This window comes from Cavia porcellus, unplaced genomic scaffold (genome assembly GCF_034190915.1).
Source record: "Cavia porcellus strain 051 isolate PalLab524CR breed Dunkin Hartley unplaced genomic scaffold, mCavPor4.1 scaffold_2, whole genome shotgun sequence".
Taxonomy (NCBI): Eukaryota; Metazoa; Chordata; class Mammalia; order Rodentia; family Caviidae; genus Cavia; species Cavia porcellus.
The window spans coordinates 50,797,577-50,824,371 of record NW_026947485.1 but is presented as its reverse complement, the minus strand read 5'-3'; the positions used below and the strand labels follow the sequence as shown (position 1 = coordinate 50,824,371).

General features: G+C 37.5%; 1 protein-coding gene across 1 annotated transcript in view; it reads left to right on the top strand.

The window, feature by feature from the left end:
* Met (MET proto-oncogene, receptor tyrosine kinase) overlaps positions 1-26,795 on the top strand; it is a 106,277-nt gene that overhangs the window by 23,044 nt on the left and 56,438 nt on the right. Inside the window, exons 2-3 of the mRNA XM_003475137.4 lie at positions 2,029-3,242; positions 24,277-24,468. Coding sequence (XP_003475185.1) covers positions 2,043-3,242; positions 24,277-24,468 — 1,392 coding nt within the window. The 5' untranslated portion in view covers positions 2,029-2,042. The remainder of the gene's footprint in view (positions 1-2,028; positions 3,243-24,276; positions 24,469-26,795) is intronic.

Genomic DNA, 26,795 nt, shown 5'->3' with positions numbered 1-26,795 from the left:
CTCATGATTCATCTCTATTCCTTGCCACATATGTTCTTTCTGCTCAGAATTTTATCTTCATGTATTCCAGATGCTTGCTTCCTGGTAAATAGTGTGAAACCTGCTCGTCATGCCTTCTGTAGAACATTCACTCATTCCCATTAACTCATTATGTTTAAAACCAGTGTCTTCAGCCTTTCTTCCTGGTGCTGGCAACCCTGGTTTTGTAACTTGTTCCACTTATGCCCAGATGACTGTCAGACACCTTGGTCTTTTCTTTTATCTTCTTCCCAATGTGGGATCAAATCTTAGATGTGCCTCTCTTCTTTCTATTCTTGGGGTCACAGCCTTGCTTCAGCCCTTATTCATTATAGACTGTAGTAACAGTTGATCAGCTGATCTGCTCATTACCAAGTTCTCCCCTGCTGGAAGTCCACTTTCTCTTCTTTGACTCACACCTTGGTGATAGGAAGTTCAGACCCACTCGGTTACTTTCTAATATCTTTAAGCCCTCAGTTCTTAGAACTTACATAGTATATAAGCATGTTTGATTTTGGAGTCAGAAAGATATTTTAAAAATTTGGCTACCAGCAGCAACCTGTTACTCGATTTCGAGCTTACTGCTTACCTTTTATTTTCCCTTGTAGTATATATTTGTTTAACACCAGCTGTGTTCCAGACTTCATAGCAGGTAGTTGGGGTTCAGTGATAAGTCATACATTGTCCTTGCTGTCCTGTATCTCACAGCATAACAAACTTGTCCCTGTTTCTCATATTTACTATCATAAATGCAAGCCATTTCTCTCTTCCTGTGCTAGTAGCTTTTGGTTCATGTTACATGCCTTGCAGTATGGTTGTCAATTGTGTGTAAGTTACTGCTTAACTACTTTCCAGGTTCACTGAAGGGCACGAGGCCTGTCCCATTTCCCATAGTACAAGCACAGAACCATGCACCTAATAGTTGCTCAGACAATTTTTTGTGGCTTTGTGGACCCCCATGTTTGTCTTTGGTAGACATATAAGGCCTATGACACTTGTAGGGTCTCCCTTTGTGCTATCAGAATGATGCTCTTTTTAAAAGATGACACCTATAGTTGCTTTTATTTTAAGTCCTCTCTTTTCCAACATACTGTCCTGCCTATAGCTATTAAAAGTAAAACTCACATATTTAGAACTTGTGACCCTTACGTTTTTTTTTTTAAAAAAAGGAATAACAAACCCAAGCATGCTTCCTGGGAAACATTGTCCATGTGCTTACAATGGAAATAATGTTCTTTTTACTAAATAGTTTTTTGACTTGGTAATGAACAATATGTCATTTTCCCCTAAGACATAGTGTTAGGTCTGTAGTTCTAAAGATCATACTTTATTTTATACTTTTGTCAGCCGGCTACTTTCAAGTCCAGTGTTATTACATTAAACATTTGTCTGCCTGAAACAATAGGTTAACTATAGCCAAATTATAACCATACCTTTCCTCTGCACACAAAATCTTATAAACAGCATGTGATCATATTGCCTCTACAATTTATGATTGTTTTCTTCCAAAAGAAAGCTAAATTTAGCCTAGTAATTCTACATGCTCCCAAGGAAACAATGCCTGCTGTGAATTTTAGAATAAATGAATCTGAACCACAGTTCCTTTACTTGACTAAGGAAGTTGAAATATCAACCTCATCATTAGCCACAGATATGAAACCACATGAAACAACCAGCAAGGGGTTAATACAGAACTGTGCTGTTTCTTATTTCATTGCTGAATGAGTCTCAGTTGCTATATGGACCTTAATACAGAACATTGTTTTGCATCTCATAATAGTTCCCTAAAATTGTTCATAGCTTGACTTCTAAAAATATAACATGTGGAGTCATGTCCAACCACACAATGCATCTTTATGTGCTACCAACTAGAGTTTTTTGTTTCATTTTATGTAAAAATTCCAGTTAGGAGGCATTCTTTCTGATATTTAACTGGGATAGTTCTTTTGGTTTTTCTTGTTTGTTTCTGATTGTGACTGACCTGCTCTTGCCTTGAACATGTTTTGGCAGATCAGCTGCTCACAATGAAGGCCCCCACTGCGCTTGCACCTGGCGTCCTGGTGCTGCTGTTTACCTTGGTGCAGAGGAGCGATGGGGAATGTGCGGAGGCACTAGTGAAGTCTGAGATGAACATGAACATGCAGTATCAGCTTCCCAACTTCACTGCAGAAACACCCATCCAGCACGTTGCTCTACACAGGCACCACATTTACCTGGGGGCCACCAACTACCTTTATGTTTTAAATGACAAAGACCTTCAGAAGGTAGCTGAGTATAAGACTGGACCTGTGCTGGAGCATCCGGATTGTCTTCCATGTCAGGACTGCAGCAGTAAAGCCAATTTATCAGGAGCCATTTGGAAAGATAACATCAACATGGCTATGCTTATTGACACGTACTATGATGACCAGCTCATTAGTTGTGGCAGTGTCAACAGAGGGACCTGCCAGCGACACGTCCTTCCACTCAGTAATACTGCTGACATACAGGCAAAAGTATATTGCATGTTCTCACAGGCAGATGAAGAGTCCGGCCAGTGTCCTGACTGTGTGGTGAGCGCTCTGGGAACCAAAGTCCTTCTGTCTGAAAAGAGTCGGTTCATCAACTTCTTTGTGGGCAATACCATAAATTCTTCTTACCTGCCAGATCACTCATTGCATTCAATATCAGTGAGAAGGCTAAAAGAAACACTAGATGGTTTTAAGTTTTTGACAGACCAGTCCTATATTGATGTTTTACCTGAGTTCCGAGATTCTTACCCCATTAAGTACGTCCATGCCTTTGAAAGCAGCCATTTCATTTACTTTCTAACTGTCCAAAAGGAAACTCTGGATGCTCAGACTTTTCACACAAGAATCATCAGGTTCTGTTCTGCAGACTCTGGACTGCACTCGTACATGGAAATGCCTCTGGAGTGTATTCTTACGGAAAAAAGAAGAAAAAGATCCACAGGGCAGGAAGTGTTTAACATCCTTCAGGCTGCATATGTTGGTACAGCCGGGGCCCATCTCGCTAAGCAAATCCGAGTGGGTCTGAATGATGACATTTTATATGGGGTGTTTGCACAAAGCAAGCCAGATTCTGCTGAACCAATGAATCGATCTGCTGTCTGTGCATTCCCTATCAAATATGTCAATGAATTCTTCAATAAGATCGTCAACAAAAACAATGTGAAATGTCTGCAGCATTTCTATGGGCCAAATCACGAGCACTGCTTTAATAGGGTAAGTCACATAGGTTTTTCACTTACAAACTCTGAGGTACAAAGTAGGATAAGAATGAGTTTAGAAAGGCTAGCTAGCAAGGGCTTTTGTGTGCATGATAAATGGTCTTTATTCAGAATATCTTCAGGTTCTTCCCAGAAAAAAATAAGTTAAATATTCATTTATGCTTGAAATATCTTAAGAAGTTAAAGTAACTAAAAGAAAAAACTATTTTTACAATTTGGCTTTGCATGTCTCTAACACTTTTTTATTGATGATTATTTTTACTTGCATGAAATGATACTTTTAAAGGAAATGATAGGGAAGTTCTTTGTGCTTTGATTTAAATATAGTAAAAGCTGTCATCTGTACCCAGAGGATTTTTCCTGCTGATCTTTTGGTCACTGAGTGCAGGAGGGGGAACATTAGTCTGCGAGTCCATTGTGGCCATGGCCTTTGTAAAGTGGATCAGATTTGCATGTGTAGAACCGAATATACCTCCCAACATAATGACCACTATCAATCATGACCAAGCAAAAAATAGAGCTCTTTAAAGACAGTTTAACTTTGTGTGTGTATGTCTCATTTGCCATAGCAGTTTCAAATCTAAGAATGAAAGGTTATAACTAAGCGGAAAGAATATTAAATATCCTTGATTAGAGAAAGCATATAATTGTGCTAAAGGATACCAAAAACATATAAATTCAGAAGCACTTGGTTGGTTGACTTGTTACAGTATGTGGAATACTTCCCTAGATGGAAATTGTCTCTGTTTAGCTTTTTTAAATAAAGTTTAGGAAAGTACATCTAAGAAAGTCAGTTCATGTTTTGGTGAACTAAAGACAAAATTTTCTTCCTTTCCCCTTCAAAGTTTAGGACCATTCAACACATTCATACACACATACCCCAATTAAGGCTTATTTTCTCTGCATTTAATATACCTATATAATCTGTAATAAAGAATGGATTTCCTATTAGAAAATACGAAAGAGTGAAAGGAAACCAGGGATTTTAGAAACCTGGGATTAGGAAATAAAAGTGTAATAATAGTAATGGCATTTCTAAGAAAACCCTTTTCCTGTATTCAGTAATCTGCTTTGGAAACACAAGGTTTCTTTGGAGCCTGTTAGGGGTTTCCCGGGGCTTCTAGAGAACATGATTCTGCTATTAAAAATGTTTGTTGTTATTGTTAATGATTAAAAAGTCTTGAGTTCATAGGGCATGGGCTTGTTATCTCATTATTTTATTTTTTGCATTTCAGTCCCAGATATAAAAGTACTTGCCAAGTCTAGAAATTCTCAAACTCTATCTGAACTTTATCCTACCTTTTGACATTTTTAGTGTTCCAACAGGAACAGTGAGATATGCAGTGAAATTCAGGCCAGTTTTATCACCCAGGAAAAATGCCCAAAATGCACTGACCACACCTGAAACCATTATCACTTGAATTGCAAAAATTCTTGTGGGAAACAAGATGGAACTTGCCAGCAGAGTCTTCTAACAAGGGAAGCCAACTTTTACACTGGCCAAATTCCATGAAGACAAATACCTTCAAACCTCCTTTATTTATTTGCCTATTTATTTCTTTGGATCCGAAAGGTCACAGTTTTTCTGAGACCAAGACTATACATGTCTTTCTCTCTCCCCCCCCCCGCCTCCTATCTTTTGTATACCCAGTCCACAGAAAGACCTCAGTGGTCCTATAACCAGTGTATAATAATTTTTCCAGCTGTATCTTAAAATGAAGGCAACAAGAGCCATTCATCACACAAAAACAAAATGATTTACAAGATTGAACCAGTTTAGAAAGTCTCTAAGCAATAAGGTAATTGCATTTTATCTTGGCAGATTAACTTACTTAGATATCAGATGACCCTTCTAATAATTTTTGGAACTGAGTTTTTATTTTGGCATGAAGTTTGGTTACTAGACACAGACCGTAATTTTATTAGTAACATCTCTAATTCATGTTTGGAGGAACTCTTGTGTGCTCCATGGACAAGCTTAAGAATGCTGTGGAGTACATTTGCAAGTAAGCACTTACCTATCTCAGTATAAGAATATCCGTAAGAAGGGCTTTGATCTTCCTGCCATGTGCAAAATGGGTTTTTACACCAGGATCAGGCAGTGAAAAGTACCAGAAAAGAACGTCTTTTATATTCGAGGGGACCAGCAGGTATTTCAGGCCTGACTTTATTAATGACCACATAGGATCTTGCTTTTTCTACCATCTCATTTCATGAATATGTCTATATAAACTCCTTGTGTGCATCTTCTCATATTCATGACATCATGAAGCACTCTTTTGAGTCACCTGATAATTCCCAGAACACATCACCTTCAGCCACAAATTAGCAGCACTTGAGAACTTCGTCTCCACGCATGATGTTGTTTCTGGAAATTTATCCCAAACACTAGGTTCCTATTCCCAGAATGCGAGTGCTATTAACTATATTAGTCATCCTGCAAAAATATGTTCTCGATTTTCACAATGTAAATCAAGAATGTTACTTTTGAAAGTTACTCTTAAAAGGTTTATTTACAGTGACTTCCAACACTGAAAACTACAAGATTACACACCCGCAACAATTAGTGTCTTTAATATTTTTATTATCTTTTTCACCCATTCATCAGTGAACATTCTAATTAATATTGATTCAAATGTTTTAGACTAATGTATATTCCTACACAGTACTTTATTGTTCAAATAGAATAATTGCTACAGTAGCTCCATACTATGTAGATCTTGTGAAAAACAAAATTTGGGAAGAAAAATTCAGTTCATTTGCTTAAAATTAGCTTGAATATCCAACATCCATATATAAGGAATTCTTAACATGTCTAGGGAAAGAAAAAGAACACATAGACGCAATCTTCTACAAAATGAGAATCAATACCAACTTGGAGAATTTTTTTAAACTTTCCAAATCAGCACAGATTTTGTTTCCTGAGTTATAATGCTATTTTCTGAGAGTGATGGAGTGTTACCTTTTGGGGAGATTTCAAATTTAATTTGAAATGAAAAAGAATTGTTGAAATGAAATACAATTAATACAGTGTTTTCCTTACAGTCCTATTATCAAAGTGTTTCTCTCTGCAGAAGCATTGGAATAATGAGAAAAAAATTGTAGCAAACATTTTCACAAACATTCTGTTCATCTTAATGACTGAGGATAGATCAATTGAAAGGGAAAAGCAAGCATAACATTTGGTGCCAGACACGGCGATGTCAGTTCTGGCTTTGCACATTCCAGCTTTCTGAATTTTGCAACATTACTCAACTTCTTAGAGACAAGGTCTCATGTATAACAAGCAGATAACAATTTCAGAGAGTTTTGTGAAAATTTAGGATAATATATATAAAGTACCCAGCACAGAAAGATGATCACAAATTAAGCTATTTGGGAATCGATGTGGTCTAATTAAAGGAGACTGAAGTCAGGGATCTGGGTGTAAGTCTGTTCTCTACCACTTCTACCTGGAGTAGCATGAGAGCACTGCTTACACTTTCAGAACTCAGCTGCCTTCATACTGAACTATGTACAAGTGCAGTAAGAGCTATAAAAAGGACATATAATAAATATCAGCTACTATCATAAAGCCTGCTTGTTTAAAGAGTGATAAATTCAAATGATTGGATTCTTTCCTGGAAGGGGCATATTCTGGTTCTATGTCTTACATGGGTCTTTTGCTTTCCTCTCTACCTATTACAAGGGACCTCCTTCCACGAAGCTTAATTTATTAACAACTTTTAAGATTTATTATATTTTTTAAATAATGAGGTAAGGATTGGTGGTGATTTAAGGGTACAGAAGATAGAAAGACAATTGAATCAAAATTGTACTGTAGTCTGATAGAAGGTGTTAAGTTCTGCTATTTTTTCCTGAGTTAACATTCCAACTATATTATGTTTATGTACTGCAAGTCATACTTTGTAGTAAGAATTTTCAGGCAATGCACCTTTAGAAAAATTCAACCTTATAGGTTGTTTGTATCAAGCTTCCTTGTTTTTAAATATCATTTAAACTCAAACTCAAATAGTAGCCAACAGCTTCCCAAAATAGAGGAAGCTGAAGGTAGTAATTTTCCATCTCCGTTTCACAGTGCCAAAGTTAAAGGGTCACTGTTAGAGTCACCAGAGGAAGAAACCAAAATGATTAGAACAATTTTCAATGAGAACAAAAATCAAAACAAGATGCCAATGAGGAATAATATGAGTAGGTAGAAAAATAAACATACATTCCTTTATTACTATTATAAAGATGATAGATGAATAAATTTGAGTTACATTTAAGTTGTAATAGAAGAAAATAATTGCAGCCTTCCATCAGGAAACCGCAGAATCATTATTGATCTGTTATCCTCAGGGCACGTCTCCTAATATTTAATACAATAAACAAAGATTTATAACTCTTTATAGGCCATATATCTATAATCCCCTGAACCGTTTGAACTGTGAATGTAGTGTCAACATTACAAATAACATCTATGTAATTATACTGGTTTGGATCCCTTATTTAAACAATCTAGCACTCTCAAGAGAATGAATGCATTTTACATTAAGGATGAAAAATGTGAAATCAGATTACCAAGGAATTTTTTTTTTTTGCTTCCTGTGCTCAGAAATGAGAGAATGTTATTCTACATGAAAAGTATAACTGAGGATTCTTCTTTTTTGATGCTAAACAATCTTCCAAATGTAAACACTAAATATCTTGGCTGTGTGCCAAATATTACTATCAAAGAAAATTTTTGCAAGAAAGTCCTTGAAGTATAAGGATACAGTGTACTTTACAAAATAAATCTAAGGAATTTACTTTCACTTGACTTTTCCTTCTGTATTCTTGATTGTATTCTCTTGCAAGATCAGGGAGTCTCTGCTTCCTAACTTACTTATTTGAATTCTCCAGTGTATTCATTTCATGAAAGATGGCACATTGCATTATTTTATTACGAGAAATTCAAAATCGTAATAGTTTATTTCCAGGATTTTGTAACACTCTTTTACATCACTGGGCACACCCTGGGAGTGTTGGAAAACACATTACACAATGAGCCATTAGTATCTCTTGTGTTTTTCCCTCCTTTCTGCTAATATCTTCCTTAAATTATTGCATGGTTCATTCATACATTCTCTTTAAGAAAGGTGATAAGGCAAATACACAATGTTTTATAAGCTAAAAGCAAGAGAACAGAGTTAAAGCCAATACCCCCCCCCCTCAAAATGCAGGTAAATTTGAACTGTGGCTTATGGTGACTGATGTGGTTGATAGTGTCTCTCACTTGTGTGGCTAGTTAAAGACTTAAGGTGCCGTTCACGCTTTAGATCCTTTCTTCTCCTTAGGGTTTTTTGTTTTCGTTTTTGTTTTTTGGTGAGGGATGTTATTGTTGTTTGTGTTTTTGGTTTTGGTTCTTTGTTTCTGTTTTTGGTTTAGATAGGGTCTTACTGTGTAGCCAGGCTGGTCAAACTCACATTGCTTTTCCTCTCAGCCTCCCATGTGCTGGGATTGCAGGAGGTTCTCCTCAGTGTTTTTTAAAGCAGTGGTACGGCCTGTGTTTTATTTAAGTCATTGATTTCTACATGGAAACTCATTTGGCAAAACTGAGAGAGCAAACAATAAAGGGGTTCTTGCAAGAAAAAATAAATCCTAAAGTTGGCTGTTGAAAAGCCCAAACATTAATAAAAACTTCAAGTCGTGGCACTGATACATATTTTCTTTGCCATGCTCTATCATTACAGAGTTCTGAAAGCATGTAGGATTCTGCATTTCGATAAGGATATTAACTTGGTTGAGTAATAATACATTTTTTACTCAGCATACGATTTCCAACTTTGGGTGTTATGCCTTACTTCACATTTCTATCTTAGCACTCTGTATTCTTGTCTCCTCACACTAAGGAGAAAAACTGGGATCTGTAGAATTTGAGTAGAGGATCCACTAGGAATTTTAGCCGTTGCTTGTTCATGGGTTGGCACAGATACTAATTCAGTTGGTACTCAAAGCCCATGATGACTAAATCCCCACGTATGTGCCATAACTCACATCTATAAAGAGCTCGTTTATCAAGGAAATGAACCCAAAGGCTCAGCTACTCTTGAGGTCATTAAAACTCCTTTCCTTTTTTTTTTTTTTTTTTTTGATAATAAATATGTTAAGTGATTTTAGGATCCTGGATATATTCCAGATTGCTAATTATATATTTTTTCTAACTAAAATGTTCCAAGCACATTCATTTGCATGTGAGCTACTGGCCAAGCAGTGTTGACTTCCTATTCTAAAAGCCAGGCTCTGCCTTAGGGACTCAACTTAGGTTGCTTCAGCCCAGACTTGGGTAACATTGGAGCAGATGAGGTGTGCAGATACTTCAAAAACATTCTCTGGTTCTTCTAAAAAGAAAACAAAAAAGTCTAAAAGTGCATGATAATATAGGAGAGCGGTTGTTTTAACTATTCTAGATATTCACACATGGGGAAAGTGGCTTATGAATAGTATAACTATCAATCAAAAAGATATACTGTGAATTCAGACTTAACACCCAACTTCAGGGGTCTTATTTGGATAAACGACCAAAATGAGTCTATCAGCAGATATTAAAATGGTAGTTGACATTTCAAACTGTGCTCGTGGTAAAAGGAGTGATAAATGTCTATTTTAATTTGTAAAATGTTGTTTTCTAGAGCCAATTTTATGAAAATTAAGTTTACTGAGATGTTATCTCAAGATACATAGATTGTTATTAATGATTAACTAGTTGTGTATCTACAAAAAAAAAGTGCAACTCTGTATGTTAAATTTTTTGATGACATTTTGAAATTTAAAATACCTGATTAACTATTGTCGTCTAGCGAACAGCCTATTGACTACACTACAGGTAAAATGGTGCTCAGGAAATGAGGAAAATGCAAAGATTAAATTGTCCTGTTAGCTCTGAGTGAATCAATAGCATTTAGTGCTAATGCACTAAGCAGATTACAAGCACTAATGCAGTGGCAGTCAGTAACAAAAATGAGTATCTCTAAAAATTATCTTGACAATAAAATGTGCAATATTTTCAATCTATTTTAGCCTAATCACATTTATGAGCTTGTTCTTCCATCTAATTAGTTTAAACTAAGTGCTAGAAGCCCAGCCATCTTATTTAGTGCATAAAATGGCCAAATACTTATAATCATTGTTTTCAGCAAGAGACGGAGGAAAGGATTTATTTACAACAACAAAGATTGAACATGAAATCCCGGAGCTATTTATGGAGTGCCTCACCCTGCTGGTATTACAGTGGTGAACCCTCTATCTGCATGTAGCAAATAGACTAGTGGAGGTGACAGTAATCAATCACACCAATAACAGCCCATCAGCATAATTTGTGAAATATGCTGTGAAGGAAAGAAACATCTGTGGATGCAAATGAGAAAGAATATCTAAATTTGGAAGTGTAGTCACAAAAGACCACCTTGAAGAGATGAAGACTAACTTTTATGTGAAGCTTAAAGTTCTAGAAAAAAAAATATGAGTAAATATATAATAAGTATCTAAATACACCAAAAATTTTACCAATTTCTTAACTTTTACATCATAATAGAAGCTTCTGCATTTAACGTTAGCTTGTTTAAGTGGATCGTTGCTATTAAAATGTACTATTTTACACTTTTAAAACATCACAAGAAGTAGTGTTATGGTGGAAAACTTCATTTGGTTTTTTTTATTTTATGTTTTTAAAAAGTTGTCATAGTGTTTAAATTTTGCTTGTCTTCAATTTCTAAATTAATTAGGTTCATCTGATTCCTAGTATGAACACGATAAAGTGTACTTTCTAGAAGCTAAGAACATAATTTAGGTCATGTTCACATTCACTACCTGTTGTAGCCTATTACCTTATTCCAGTCCTTTGAAAATAGATATTTCTTCTGTTAGGCCGAGTTATTTCTTCTTTGTCTCCCTCTCCTTTCTTCTGCATCAACATCAGAGATCCTATTTGTCAGAAGCATATGTTTCTCTTGGGTGTGGAGGAGGTTGTCCCATTGCCCATGAGTCCTGTGACAGAGAATCATACAAATTTGAGGACACATACAATGAGCCGTTCTGAATCTATCCAAAGTATAAAGGTTAATAGAATTCAAGTGAATGTAATGCTGAGGTGGCCTCAAGTCACATTGTCTTTCCGCCTCTGTGTAGTGTATTCTGCACAATAGTATCCGTTTTTAGTCCATTCCCTTCTCATGAGAGTCATGTGGCTCAGAGGTCAAATGAGAGACAAGTGTTCCCGGGACTCACAAGGTCTCATGAGCACTACTGATGTGCAAACATGTGCTCTGGACGAAGTGCACCTTCACATTGTAATCTATCGGCAAGTTCCTTCATCAGGGGCTGTATACACATTTGCCTCTCTCTTTCATGTGAATCCTGTTCATATATATATATATACATATATATATATATGGTATATTTTCTTCAACCACGCAAATACATAAGTAAGTTTAAGGTCTCACAGGCAGGCCTTTTTGTCAGATTTCTTATTATATAAGCACATACTTGGTAGATTATAGACCAAAAGTAGAGTCAGTTCTATTTGATAAAAAATTTGTCTTCCAAAACCCTGCATATTTTCATGGTAAACAGCTTTTAAAATAAAGATTCTTGATGAAACTGGAGAATATTCTTATGAATGGATCATTAAGAACATTTTTTTTTGTCCCCGCAAACTGTAAGGATTTGAGATGTAGGTATAAAAATAGGTATGATGAATCAAAAGAAACATTCACCTTTTCTGTGTTGGTTTCGTTCACATCCATTTGGCCAAGAAAACATAGCTTTTGGCAAGGGAAAAGGAGACATTTAATCTCCAGAGCTTACTCCTGTGCCTACAAGTCAGGAGGTCACAGGCTTGCCCCTTCCTGAGGGCTATAATTACAGGCAGAGAACTATTTATTTTCCAGTAAAGTGACCAGAATATTGAGTGTAACCGGTTGTTTATAAGAGGACAGTGTGTGTAGGAGGTGTTCAAAACCTCAGGAAAGACAATAGGAACATGAGACTATTTTTTTTGCATACTTCAATTATATGTGAAGGTCCAAGACTCTGGAAATATTCTAAAGTGCAATAATAGAGGTAAATATGAGGTCAAACTAGCTAATGTCAGGGCTTAACAAGGTGAATTAAATGAAGAGGAATGTGTAATAGGGTATAAGATATCTGATGATTCATTGAATATAAGTTTATTTGTGGCTCCAACATTATGGTAAACAAGCATCAGTAAGTGTATTAGTAAAAGTAATTGAGAAATATTTCTAGTTAGAAAAATGCCAATTAAATTGGGCTTATTTAGGGCCAATCCAAAAAAAAAAGAGCAGTACAATATTTTTTTACCCTCAAAAAACTTACCCTCATTTTCAGAAGAATTACTTGAAAAGTATGATTCCAAGTAAAGGAGGAATATAACATGCAAAAGCAGTTCTGTTACTGTCCCAGGATTAAGAGTATTAGTCAATAGTCATAAAATGAGAATTATATAACTGGTAGTTTAACAATACTACATAAAATTTATAGTTATTGTTGCAAGGTCAAAATATAGACTTTTGACATGTACAGAGAACTAAAATATATGTCTGCTTTACAAATTATGGTAAATTGTGACAATAACTTCAATATGTTCTGCCTTTGTGTTTTTTAGAAGCAAAGCTTTTGAAAACGTGAGCATCAATTCCATGCTTTTAGTCTGGGTGTATGACATGATGGTACTATAATTGTCCCTCTGCCTCTCCTTTTAACTCCACTTACCTACTTTAGTAGATTCTGCAAGGAAAACATATTTGCCTTAGTGTTGTAAATTTAGAGATCACTGTGTAAAATGCAGTTACAAATCCTAGAAATAAGGGCTAGGGATTTAGCTCAGTGGCATAAGCACCTGCCTAGCAAGTGTGAGGTCGTGAGTTCGATCTCTGGTACCACAAAAAAAAAAGAAAGAAAGAAATCATAGAAACAAATGTATTATCAGGACTTCACTACACCTAAAAAAATAAAGTTCATTTAAAACAAACTAGCAAAAACCTCCAAATTACCATGGGGCCTAGCATAATCAAGGCATAAACATCTTGCTATGAGGTGTCATATGACCCTTAAGATAACAATCCAGTTTAATTCAGATGAATTCACAAAAAGAGAAGGATTATTTACTCTTTGGAAAAGAACACCTAAATTTTTGTAAATAAAGCTTCTATCAGTGTTAAACTGTTCCTTGCATTCTCTTAGCCCTTGGAACCAGCTGTTAAAAATCCCAGAGCTCTATTTAATGATCTTCATATTGGACATTCAAGAACTAGTTAAGAAACAGTAGATTTTTATATATTTTTTTCTGCCAGTATATAATAAAATCTTTGTTCCCGCAATGATCAGGCAATTATTTTAACAGTGATAACGTAGCTTCATTTTACCTTTCTTGCTATTAGCCAGGTTTTCATTTTACACTCTGAATTATGGGTGAATTGCAAATTACATTGAACTATTGTTTGTTTAACGCCCTGTTTCCTTCTAACTTTACTCTTGTCTATCAGTCCCAGCCCAGTTCTCCAGTGGCTCAGGAAACCCTCAATTGGGATTAAGTAATAGTTTACACAACCTTTCTCATTCATTAACCCGTGTTGACATTCTGTAGGCCAGCCCCAGTTAAGACTTTCCCAAGCACCTTATCTAGTTGCTGATGTGGGTGCAACCAGCTATACCTATTTAATCTAGAAGTTTAATCTTTCCAAGAAATCAGTTTGTCTCAGCATTCTTCCTTAGTACAGCCTAATTCTATGTTATTCCTTCTTCAGAATAAAACTGGGTTTCATTCACTGAAAATTCCAAGTTTAAAAAATCTTCACTTTTTCTCTCCTTCTACATTAATGCAAAGCAGAAACAGAAAATTGGATATCATTATTCCTGACAGGGCTTGTGGTTTTATAATGCATTAAAAATGATGGCAAGAAGGTAATATTAAATCACCCTGGTTCTTCCCTTCTCTCCACCCAGTCTCCTTTTCTCCAAAGTGATGCTAGAGTGAATAACTGAGCTTTCTTGAAAGCAAACCTATTTGTAGAACTTCATTTCATAAAGCAGTTTGAGGACTCTCTGGGGATAAAACCCACATTCCTTTGTGTGGCCTTTAAGGTCTTTCTCACTTTGGCGTGCTGCTCCCTGTGCTCCCTCACACCCGTGGTATGCTGCTAACTGTTTAACTCTGGGAGTCTTAAAGCCCCTGATTTGTAGTGTCCCATTTCTTGGGTATAACACATGCACCATGCCAATGCCAAGTTATCACTGAAGCAGATTTTCTCACTGAACAAAATCCAGGGAGAGATGTGTGCAAATGTTTCTTCTGTCAGCAAGGACAAAGTGACTCAAGGACCCTACTGCCATCTGCCCCACCCTCATCCCGTCACTTTTGTGGCTCGAGAATCGTCAGTCTCCTTCACAGCCCTGATTCTAGAACCTGATTCACACTTTCTCCCGAATTCTCTAGCTTCTCCCTCATCCCTTCTCCCTCACCCTCATATTCTGGATTTTGCTGAGTCCACGTGGGACATTTTATGCTCTCTTCCCATACCACAGTCATAGATCTGTAGAAATATGTGCACCACTCCCATTGGTAACCTGTTAAACATACAGACCAGGGATTGTAGCGCCAGATCCACAGTATATAACATGTTAGCTTCAACAAAATGTATGTCCATCAAATGAGTAAATAATTACAACGAAGCCTCATATTTCAAATAGCATGCTAGAATGCTGATTAGCAAAAATAATAGTTTAAACAGTTTTCCATTTGCTCCCTCAAACTCTGAAAACTAATTTCTAGAATTGATATTTTCCAACACCTACATTTACACTGAATTAAAAACTAGGAAGTTCCATTCGCTATGATCTAGGCCTCTTCCTTATATATACACACACACAAACACACACCGTTTTCCATCCACCACCACTTTGGAACAAAGATGGATCAAAGAACAAAGAAGTAGAAATATGAAAGGACAAGAAAAAAGTGTAGGTAAGTAGACAGGAATTCCAGGCTGAATTTGGGAAAACAGAATTAAAGCCATTAGAAGGAACACCTCTCTGATCCTTAGGGCTTTCTCAAACTTTTTCATAGAGCCCACCCTTTGAGAGGGTGGTACTGACCATGAGAGCAACTTTAGACAATAACTCTTTCTTTCAGACTTGCTCAAGCAGTAGTACCAGCAGAGATGACCTCCCTTGAAGTTTGCATTTGGAACCCACAGACTGTCACTACTGGATACCAATCTGTGGTTTCAAGTTGAAAATGGCATGCAGGTTAAGGAAGGAAGTTAAGAGCAAATATCCTTACCTTTAACAGCTTCAGGATTGTACTTACAGTGACACTCAAGGGCATGCCCAGTACACAGCTTTCCTGAGCTTAGTCTACGTGTAGTGAGGCAAAGCGAGGAATGGGTACAGAACTCAGGGCCTTGGCCTTGAACACCTTGCCCAAAGGTAAAGCCTCCTGATACGCAGTCGTGGTCAGAAAGGAGGGGAGAATGAAGAACAAGAATCTCCAGATGTAGGATGGAAAGAAGGGAGCACTAAATGGCAGTTGCATTAATGGCCAGGTAAAATATAGTCATGGCTTACACAGTATATCGGAACACATACAAGAGAAGGACTCTTGCTTCGCCTGTCTTTCACCCTTCTCTCCCTCTCCTAAAGATACTCATCAGCTTGATCCTACTGAATGTGACAGTATGACACACATAAAAAGATCACATCTCTTACCATCTTCGGGAAGAACTACTTACATTTCTATGAGTAAGTCCAGTAAATTTTGGTTTCTGTTAAGTAAATAAAGGCAGAAAACTTTTTTGCACGCAGCATCAAAATCTGCCTCACTTGGAACAATTTTCTTTATGAATCACTGTCACTCCTGGCTGTGATTGAAGTGCAGTAGGAAGCCTGCTAACCGAAACCACATGGGCTTGATCTGTTTTAAGTCTGATTCACCTTAGGAAATGATGATAAAGAAGCAAAAGTTTTAACACTTCAAATTCCATATCATGTGGGGATCCTGAGTCTTGAAATCCCTGTGTTACCTTGAGAAGAGAGTGATTATATATTTATGTGTAAGTGTATCTGCACACATGTGTATGTAAACCTATACACACATACAATGTACTCTGCTCCAAGTGTTTTTCTCTTCCCTCGTCACTAATCCAGCTTCTCTAAAGACCTGGCTCAATTTCTAGCCCTGCTGTGTGGCTTCTCCAGCTATGGAAGCTCACATTGCTTTTACCCTTCTCTTCCTTTCATAGAATTTACTGCAGAACTGATCTCTCAGTTTGTTTCTTTGAACTTTGCATTATGAGATATTTTGTGTGTCAGTCTCTCACCTTCCTCTGTTGCACCTTCAAGATGACCCATAGGTAGATTTGGTAGGCTGGGTAAAATATAGGCTTTTTACATGTGCTACATTGTTAAAGGGTTAACATGTTTAGGATGGGACCACGCACGCATGAGTATCCCATCCGTAACTGTTCTGTCCCCCCCACCGAAGGGGCAGTCATGCATATACCACTGGTTCAAGCCAATCAGAATGTTAAACACAAGAGACAAACCAAAATATGCTTTGGAGACCAGTGGCCTTCCAAGATTAATATACCATGTATCTTTAGAAAAGGCCAGATGGAGGGAGGGGGAAAAAAGAATTAAGATGTGTTATATACAAGAACCAGCTCCTCATGAGGAATGTGATCATTATCTGCAAACAGGTACTAATAATATGTTTTTTTAATTTTAAATGTGCCAACCCCTGCTTTCAAGAATAATGAAAAATAGGTTTTCAAATGCAGTGAAGTGTTAGAGCACATGCTTCACATGAGCAAGTCCCTAGGTTCAACCCCCAGCATAAGAAGGAAAGAAGAAAGAAAAAAAGGAAGGAAGTAGAGAGGGAGGGAGGGAGGGAGGGGGAGGGAAAAAGGAAAAGAATAGTAGATGATAGGTCCACACATTTTATGGAGAACATAGATGACCTTACTTAGCAGCTGTAATTGTGTTCCACAGGTATAGGTGTTTCTGTTTTACAGATGAAGGAACTGAAGTGTGTTATCTGTGTACTCAGAAATTTGGACCTTGTTCTTAAAGACATTATGTAGAGTCATTAGACCAACAACAGTAATAAAAGTAACCTAACTGTTAAGTAGCAAGAGCAGGAATTTACTTTTTTGTTTGTTTGCTTGTGACCATTTCTTTCTAGCACCTACCACAGTCTGTCACGTGATATGAGTCTGTATTCATCTCGCAGAACAATCATAGCACATTACGAAAATTTAGTGGCTTAAAACATTAGTTTTTTATTCTCACAAAGTTCTGGAAGCCTGAGATCCAAAAGCAAGGTGTCAGCTGGCCCTGCTTCCTCCAGAGACTCCAAGAAAGACTCCTTGCACTTCTGGTATCCAGACCATATCCTTAGATAACAGCAGCATCATTCCCATCTCCATCCTCATGTGGGCATGAGGACATGAGACGCATATGTCTCCATGTATCCTCTCTTCTAATAAGGACAGTAGTCAACAGTGTTCGGACTTAGGCCCCATACACATCCAGGTTAGTTCGTTTCATGATCCTTAATTAATAATCAAGAAGCCCATTTCAGTCACATTCTGATGTTCAGTGCCGATGTGAAGTTGAGATGAACATTGTTCAACATGAGTCTCCATAAAATTTATTTTTGAATGAGTACATGAATGAAGTGACCATTTAATTTGTTCCTGGAACTGAATTCATTCAACTTAAGCCTCAAAACAATTCTATTATATAGGTGTATGTTTTCTACTTTCTACTCTTAAATGGGAAGTTGAGTCTTAGAGATACAAGGGTTATGACTTTGCATATCTGGCAAAGGCAGGGCCACTCCTTGAGCTCTTTCTCTTCATTTCAGACCACACAGAGTTCACTAATCCGCTTCATAGCACAAAACAGTGCCGTCAGATTCATAGGGCTGGATCTCACCCCACATTTTGCAGTAAAGATCCTGAGGAAAATGGCCTGCTTTTCATGAGAGCTAACTCTTCTACATCATATAGAGAATCCAGGCTTCCAGGCTGACAGTCATGGTGTTCAGGCAGGCTGAGAGGAGGTAAAGTCTACCTGCAAGAACATAGCCAGACATGACCTTTAGTGCCCTAGGCCACTGCTAGCAGTCAGCTTCACACTGTTCTCTTCTCAGTGCTCCCTAATAACTATGAGAAGAGATTCCACATAAGGAAACAAAGTAAAACTGCTGAAATTAGGACAGTTGAGTTTTAGTCAACTGTATGATAAGCTCTAGGCTAAGAGGGAGTTTCTATTTAGAAACATGAACCCCCAGGAAGTTGAGATGAACACTGTTCAATGTGAGCCTCCATATGTACCATGTGCATCCCAGATACCAGATGTATCTAGATTTCTATGAAGTATGATTATGAATAAAGTTTGTATTAAAATGCTTCTGGTAATTTAATCATGGCTATATGGGAAGAGACTTGATCTGGGTGACCTGGCACTAAGTTTACAAGATAGCACATTTCTGAAAAGTGTATCTGCAAGACTGATTTAAATTATCTACTGATGAGCTAAGTCTTTCCTATAGATCAATTAGAAGAATCACTATTTTAAATATATCACATTCTTAATTATACTGAATTAAATGTAATTACATATTCACTGCATACATCATAGACTTAATTAGTGGAAACATTTTGAATCAAATATATTGGTATATAGCACTTTAATTTTTTTTTTTTTTTCAAAAAAAAAAAAGCTGTTTGTCTGAGTCAGACAAAAAATATTGGAGCCAATGTGGTGGCACATACCTGTCACCAACACTCTGGGAAGCTGAGCCAGGAAGATCCAAAGTTTGAGCCCAACCTAGGCAATTCAATGACATAATGAAACTGACTCAAAATAAAAAAAAAAAAAAAATGGGCTCAAAATGTAACTCAGGATGAAGGACTTGGGTTCAATCCTCAGTATGGAAAAGAAAAAATAAAAGGCTAGCAAATATTCATGGAGAGATAAAGACAAAATTAATTAGAATATTGCATCATGACTTACAAGTTGCAAAATAATTATTAACTCTATGATCATATGTAAGATTGAGTTAAAGAAGCCAGTTATCAAGATTTTTGTTTTAAAAAATCATTGATTAGAAGAGGCTAGACATGGAAGAGCTCATACTAAAAAAAAAAAAAAAAAAACAGAATGCGAAATCTACTTAGACCTTGGAGCAGCCCACAGTGACTGGAGCACAGTGTTTACACATTTGATAACCTGAACCTCGCAAGCAATGACTTGCCTTTGGTGACTCCAAAGGAGAAGCATTGGGAAGCGGTGTACAGAATTGGAAGAGGACTTTGAGATCAGTTTGCTCAGCACCTCTCTTTACAGATAAGGAATGTGTGACCTAGTGTGGTAGGGGACTCTGGGGCCTAATTGCCTGGATTTATTTGTGACCCTGTACCACAGTCATGTGGTCCACTCAGTGCCTTGTTTTGGGTTTCTTGTTATGCGATTAAGTGAATTAATAGTTGTGAAGTGCTTACAACTGTGTCTGACACATCACACACACTAGGAGCAAATCAGTTTGTTAAATCAGTAATGTAAAACTGGGACCCAGAGAAAGCAAGTGACCTGCCTAAGGTCATGGAGCTCATCACAGCCTTGCAGGGATAGAGCTAGTCTTGTCCCAAAGACTTTATCATTCCTTTCCCTCAGATTCCTATGCCATTCCCAGAATGTGAGTTTGCCTCAGAGCTGGGGTTCAAGCTTTAATACTAACCACTCTGAACCTCAGTTTCTTCATCTCCAGAATTACCATGATCCTAACACCCAAATCATAGACTTGTCAAGAAGATCAAATGTGATCGTGTACTTTGAAAACTATAGGGGCCGGGGATTCAGCTCAGCGGCATAAGAACCTGCCTTACAAGCAGGCGGTTGTGAGTTCGATCCCTGGTACCTATAAAAAAGGAAAAGAAAAAGAAAACTATAATCTGCTATGTGAAGGTTATTCAACATTATTTTGAGCTAAGAAGAGCCTTGAGAATGTTTCAAAACTGCTTACATTGTCAAGAAGCTGAGGTGGGGAAAGGTTTTTTATATTTTATTTTGAGACAGGGTCTCACCAAATTACCTAAACTGGACCCAAACTTTCAATCCTCTACCTCTTAAAGAATCTGGGTGAGGTGATAGTGGTTTTATTGTTGTTTTTGTTTCTTAGCAGTGCTGGGAGTTGAACTCAGAGACCTGGGTATACTAGGCAAGCATTCTACCACTGAGCTACACCACTCATCACTAGTATAAGACAATCTTCAAGGCCTTTTCTATTTTTAAAGTTGGACAATCTTAGAACATTGTCCAGAATAGTAAATAGTAACAAAAGTTAATGACCTTGAGAATCAGAGAGCGCTGATGTCAGTTCCAGGGTGAACTGGACCCTTGACTGCCCTGTAATAAAATCCTCCCGAGGTTGCTTTGAATCATGGATGTGAAAATGCCCAACTCAGCGCCTGACACATTGTGGGTGCAGAGTAAAAACTGATTTGCTTCCTCTCTCCATCCTTCTCTCCCTCACTCCCTCCCTCCATCCCTCCAGTCCTCCCTCTTTTCCACCCTCTGTTCCTTCCTTCCTTCCTTCCTTGGTTTTTCCTCCCTTTGTTACAGTAGGGGCAGAATCATTCAGGCTCCCTCCTGCTGCTGGTGCAAACCTTCTCTGTACTTGCAGAGCGGCTCTTACCTTTCAGAACTGCTTTCTGCTCACTCCACTTAGTTGCAACTCGAGGCACAATGACTCTGAAGGAAGCACAAGTAACAGAGAGGCCCCTGGCAACAAGGGATTGGTTCTTCCAGCTGGGCCTTAGGAATGGTGGCAGGGTGCTGAAACGGAGCCATCCCATTTTCCCTGCAAAAAGGAGCAGCAGATACTTCTGCTTTGTGCCTTTACGAGACACAAAAGATCAGACTTTTTATTTGCACACTGCTTTACTTTGCAGAATTCCCTTTTGAAGTTCTACGCCAACACTCAAAAACAACATGCAGTGCTGTAAGCCAATTCCTGCCCCTTGACCCTGTCGCTGAGTTGATCAGAATTTTCAGCAGAAAAAGACAAGGAGAAACCCCTTTCCTGTAGCAAATGCTGGAATGTTCCTTTTTCCTGGAAGCCAGTGTTCCCACATGGCCCTCCTACAAATGTCTGCTGTGGGATCCCCTGCTTATGAAATTTGAATGACATTTGAACCTGATATGTTACTTGCTTTTTAGTTCCAAATATCATTTTTCAAGATGAAGGTCTGGAAATTTGGAAGAAGAAGGGCAAAAGAGACATACCTCAACCCAACTAGTCCTTGAAGAGGTACTATTTAGGAACCTCTCTATTTCCTGAAGAAAAAGCTGTAAAGTGTACAGTGTAAATATTATGCTATCTCAGATGCAGAGCCCTGCATGTATGACTTCTGTGTGTGGAAGCAGGTGCACTGAGGCTAAAACCCTGTTTGTATTGCTTTCTCACCATTTAAAGGATTCCTGCAGGTTGGCAGACACAGAGGAACACTTAGAGGCACTCTCCCCTCCATCCCCCTGCCTGCCCCATTCAGCAGAGAAGACCACACAACAAGATGGAGGGGTCTTGGGTTTCTGATGGCTTTGCACATGCAGTAGCTTTTCAGCAAGCGTTGTTAAGTACCTACTGTATTCAAGGCCTGCTACAGGGCACAAAGTATAAAAGGTGGTAAACCAGCTGCTGCCTCTTTTTGATAAGAGGTTGCCAGTGGTTTTTGATCAAAGATCACTCTACACACAGAAAATTGTTTTCGTATCCCAGGGAATCTAGTGTCTTTCAGGTAGCACTGTATTGTATCCCAAGGCAAGTCTGAGGCTTCAAAGTTCCCAGGATAAAACCAAGACCTAAAAGAACAGAGTAAGCACTAGCAAGTGAGGGAACAAAACAGCCACTAAACACTGGCCCTGAAAAATAGCCATCTCTGTAATACTGCACATCAAGGCCCTTCAGATTTAAAATTAGTCTTTGATCCTTTAAGTAAGCTTCCCTTGGCTCTGGCTGTCTGTGCAAAATGGATGATTGATCACCAATAGAAACTTAATTATCAGCTAAGCAATTACTATTTAGTTCCAAGTACATCCCAGGTTTCTACTACTACTCAGAGTAATTTATAGAAGAAAAGCTTCTAATTAAATAGTGAAATAGCATTCATTAGTACATCAAAATAAATATCTAGCACTAACATTTTATTAATTTTCCTAATTTTTTATTTTACTAACAGTTTGCTAATTACAAGAGTCATTGGTTTAGCATCTGTGAGACTCTCAGTTTGATAATCTCTTGCTATTTAAGTGAAGAGTAATTGATATATGGAATTAGAGCATTCTAGGTGACTTTCAATCATAAAAGTCAAGTTGTTAGAACTTTGCATTCCATTTGATAAACAGTTGACCTTAAGGATGAAGATCACAATACAGAAGGATAAACATTTTTATTTGTAAAATTAAAAAGTAAGATAATTTAATACCTACTATGACAGTCTTTTGATCCTGTTATAGGATAAGCACAGAGAACTGCTAACTTGCTGTTCTTTCCTGGATTTGTAGCTACATAGATTTGTAAAAATGAACTTTTGCTCACTTTTTCTTCTCGATTTTCCTTACTGCATCTTTCTGCCTCCATCGTCTGTCCCAGCTTACCGATTCCCATTTCTCATTGGGAGAGTCAAGAGCTAAACACTTTATTTGCTTCCCATAAATGCTTCACCCACTTTTGACCCCCAAAATAACTTAAATACTTTTGGTTCATATCTCCACTCATATTGTCCATCTACCTGTAATTGATTTGCTTATTTGCTCATTTATTGGTTATCTTCTATGTCTGGTATTTAGTTTGCAATTAGCATTTCAGTGGTGAAGAAACATGTTCCTTGGCTTCCCAGATCCATGCAGAAGTTACATATTACTTTATAATTGATGAGCAAATGTGAAGATGCAATAATGACTATAACTATTCTATGTTATCTGTGGTGCAGAAGTAAAAGGTACCATGAAAATCTGTAGTAGAAGTGCTTGGCATCGGGGCAGGCCTGAGGAAATGGTGACAAGCTAAGGTCTGAAGGAGGGGTAGGCATTAACAAGGTGAACAGAAATGGAAATGAGCATTCCAGACAGAGGAAACAGCTCTTCATGCGGGGTGGTTGGGGAGGGGACACCTGACATTTAGAAAGCTGAAAGAAGTTCTGCTCACTAATAGGCAGAGACTTGGAGAAGTTAAGGTAGAGGCCTGAAGATTTGAAGCCCAACAGGCCAGGTTAAAAATGTTTTATGTAAACCGGTTCATTTAATCTTTGTAGTAATTTTGTAAGATAGGTACCATTTTGGTATACCGCATTTTATAGATGAGGGAAATGAAACAGAGATCTTGTGAATTTCTGATCGTATGAATCCTACAGGAAGGCTGTACGATTTACAGAAACCTTGAGACCAGGTTTCGTTGTAGGCACTTGGTTGTATTCTCTGCTGCCCATGAATTACCTATTAACCACTACTCCCCACCACTTCTGTGGCGAATACACATGGGCACACATTTAAAATACGACTCCAGCATTTGTTATTCCAGCTGAAATTCATCTCATAGGCCTTGCCTGCTAAAAGCATTACTTTTATGTCAAAGGCTGAGATATTTAAGGCTTTGTTTTTCTTTTAATATCACCTGCTAAGTTCCTTCTTTGTGTGCACACATATTGAACAGCAACAATATTTCCGTAAAATAAAAGCTATTGTGTGATAACAATGTTTGCCTCCAGTTTTTTAAAATCTATGCCTGTTCCACAGTGCCTAGAAAACGAGGGTCATTTCTATCACTAAAACTATTTATTATTTTCTGGGGCTATCTTACTAGTTGTCCTACAACTTACAGTTGTCCTGGCCATTCCTTGCCAAACCCTAAAAAGATACACTGAAAAGTTTCTTACCAGATTGCTCACATCTGAACTCACATTAACTCTGTTGGTCATGTTTTATTCCAGACACTGCTGAGAAATTCATCAGGCTGTGAAGTACGCAGTGATGAGTATCGAACAGAGTTTACCACAGCTTTACAGCGTGTTGATCTATTCTCGGGCCAATTCAAACAGGTGCTTCTAACATCTATATCAACCTTCGTTAAAGGAGACCTCACCATTGCTAATCTTGGGACATCAGAGGGTCGTTTCATGCAGGTAATTGCTTTCTACCTGATATTATGCAATTAGTGTGGTTTTGTTTTTGCAGGAAAATGTTTGCTATAAACATCACAATGTATAAATGACAGTAGAGGCTAGAAACAGGGACTAAAAGCCAAACAGTGAAAGCTGTCCCACTTTTTATGAAGTGTATGGCCTATTTTTGTTAAGTTTTTGAAGTGGTTGTTTAATTTTCTTTTTTGGAATGGTTTGGATCTTTTTTCCATTCATAACTTTTATCACATGATTGGAAAGTAAAAATGAAACAATTAAAGCACTTCCAGGCGATGTTTTCCTATTCCAAGGGAAGCTACGGATCAAAGGAAAGCTATTGTGTGAACTGTGTGTCTCCATGAGAAGCAACATTCACATCATTGAGAAGTATTGGCAGGAGTTAGGAAGGGATATTACAGTCAGAGTCCCATTGTAGCTCAGGCTCTTCCGCAAAATGGTGGGGTCAGACACAAAGAAGTTCAAATACTTAAAAAGGGAGAAGGGTATTAAGAAGTGCTTTAATGGCTAGTAACAGCATTTCCATAAAATAAATGTTCATAGTTTAAACTTGACTAAAGTTACCATGTTTCCTAGCTACAGGAATCATAGCACTTTGCAGAAATTAACATGCTCTAGTTTTACTGCTTTTATATTTATTACTGCTTTCAGTATGATTCATTCGTAGATTCTTGATCACTGCAAAATGACAGTGACATTCATGGTGTGTATGAAGACTAGAAATTTCTTATAAAGGACAATGTTTATTTCATAGTTGTCTGATAAAATTAGCATCCTGGTCCGACAACAACTTATAGTAAACCAATTAAGGAGGAAGTTGTTTTCCTATGACTTGCATCTCTTCATGTACTATATCTGTCTTCCCTTATGAAATATAGTTTTTACATTGCCACTCTCTTTATCATCATTTGGACTTTGGCCATTGCCATATTTTAAGAACAGTAAAATATGTCTGTTTGTCTTATACTAGTGGGTATGGTAGAATTTTTCAAAGTCATAAAACCTTCCTAGCTCAAAACTGACAGCGCAGATCCGATGGTCTAAATGTTCCTATACTAGTAGTATCTGCGGCTTCTGTTGCCTCACAGCCAACCACACTTTCTCCTCCTCCTTTCTCCGGTCCATTTCGTTTATTTACCCACCTGTTGCATCTGTTCTCCTTGTAGCATTAATTTGTGTTTATATGTTTTTAATGTCTGTTGCCGGTATTCTATAAAATTCCAAAGGAGCGTGAGAGAAGCTTGCATCTGTTGAATTCCTAATGTATTCATGGTATTGGCTTGCTTCCCTTTATCTTCATTTCTGCTTTTCTTTTTTTTTCAAAATTGTCCATTATCTTGCCAATTCAGGTTCGCATTAGTAAGCTTCTATGGCCACTTTAAGTCTGACAGGTTTTTTTCAACATCAAAGATTTCCTGTCTATTTCCAGATGTTAAAGTTCTAATAAAATCCCATTTTTAAATAGATTGCTTTAATAACAAAGAGTCTGCACTATCCAAAGAATATAGAATGTATCATCTCATTATAATAGAAATGCTATAGCAGATAATTCTATCCTTGTCTCCTAGCATGTGTGTAAAAGATGCTATCTTACACTATTAACTGTGCATCCAAAACAAAACATAAAAATAGATACATATTCCATGAAAATACTATCAGTATTTTTGATTTTTTAAAACAAGATGACTTTTAAGTCATCACATATGTATAGAGAATGTACTAAATTTGCTTTACCCAGCAAATACGTGACACAGAGGAAACACTGACATAGAACTTGCCTTTAAGAAGCTATAATTTTAGTAGCAGAGGAAAAAAAAAAAGACATTTAACAATAGTGCATACAGACAAAGGGCTCTAGGGACACACAGATGGATTTTTCTAACGCTTGTCTAAAGAATTCCGTTAAATTTCATATAAATAAACCCCCAGCATTTGAAGATAGCCAACATCACTGAAATCCATTTTGTGTACAGCACATAATTCTTGGTGGAGGGGCTGGACGTGAAGCAAAGATTAGAGACCGGCCAGTTAGATCTGTCCTGGCAGTGACTTCCTACCAAGTTTTGTAAATGTTTTGACTGGGCTAAAATACTAACTCTGTAGCCAGCCTATTTCTACAATTCTCATTTTAATAAATACTATGGAGTTTCTGCTACAAAATAAAATGGGCATATTTTTTTTTCTCCAAAGACAGCTGCCACACATGAAAAGAAACAAAAAAATGATTTTACTTCCTTCCTACTCAGAAGCCTGGTGGCAGAGTTGCTTTGCACATTTTTTTCTAGCAAGAGTTTGCAGCTGTTTCTGCCCTT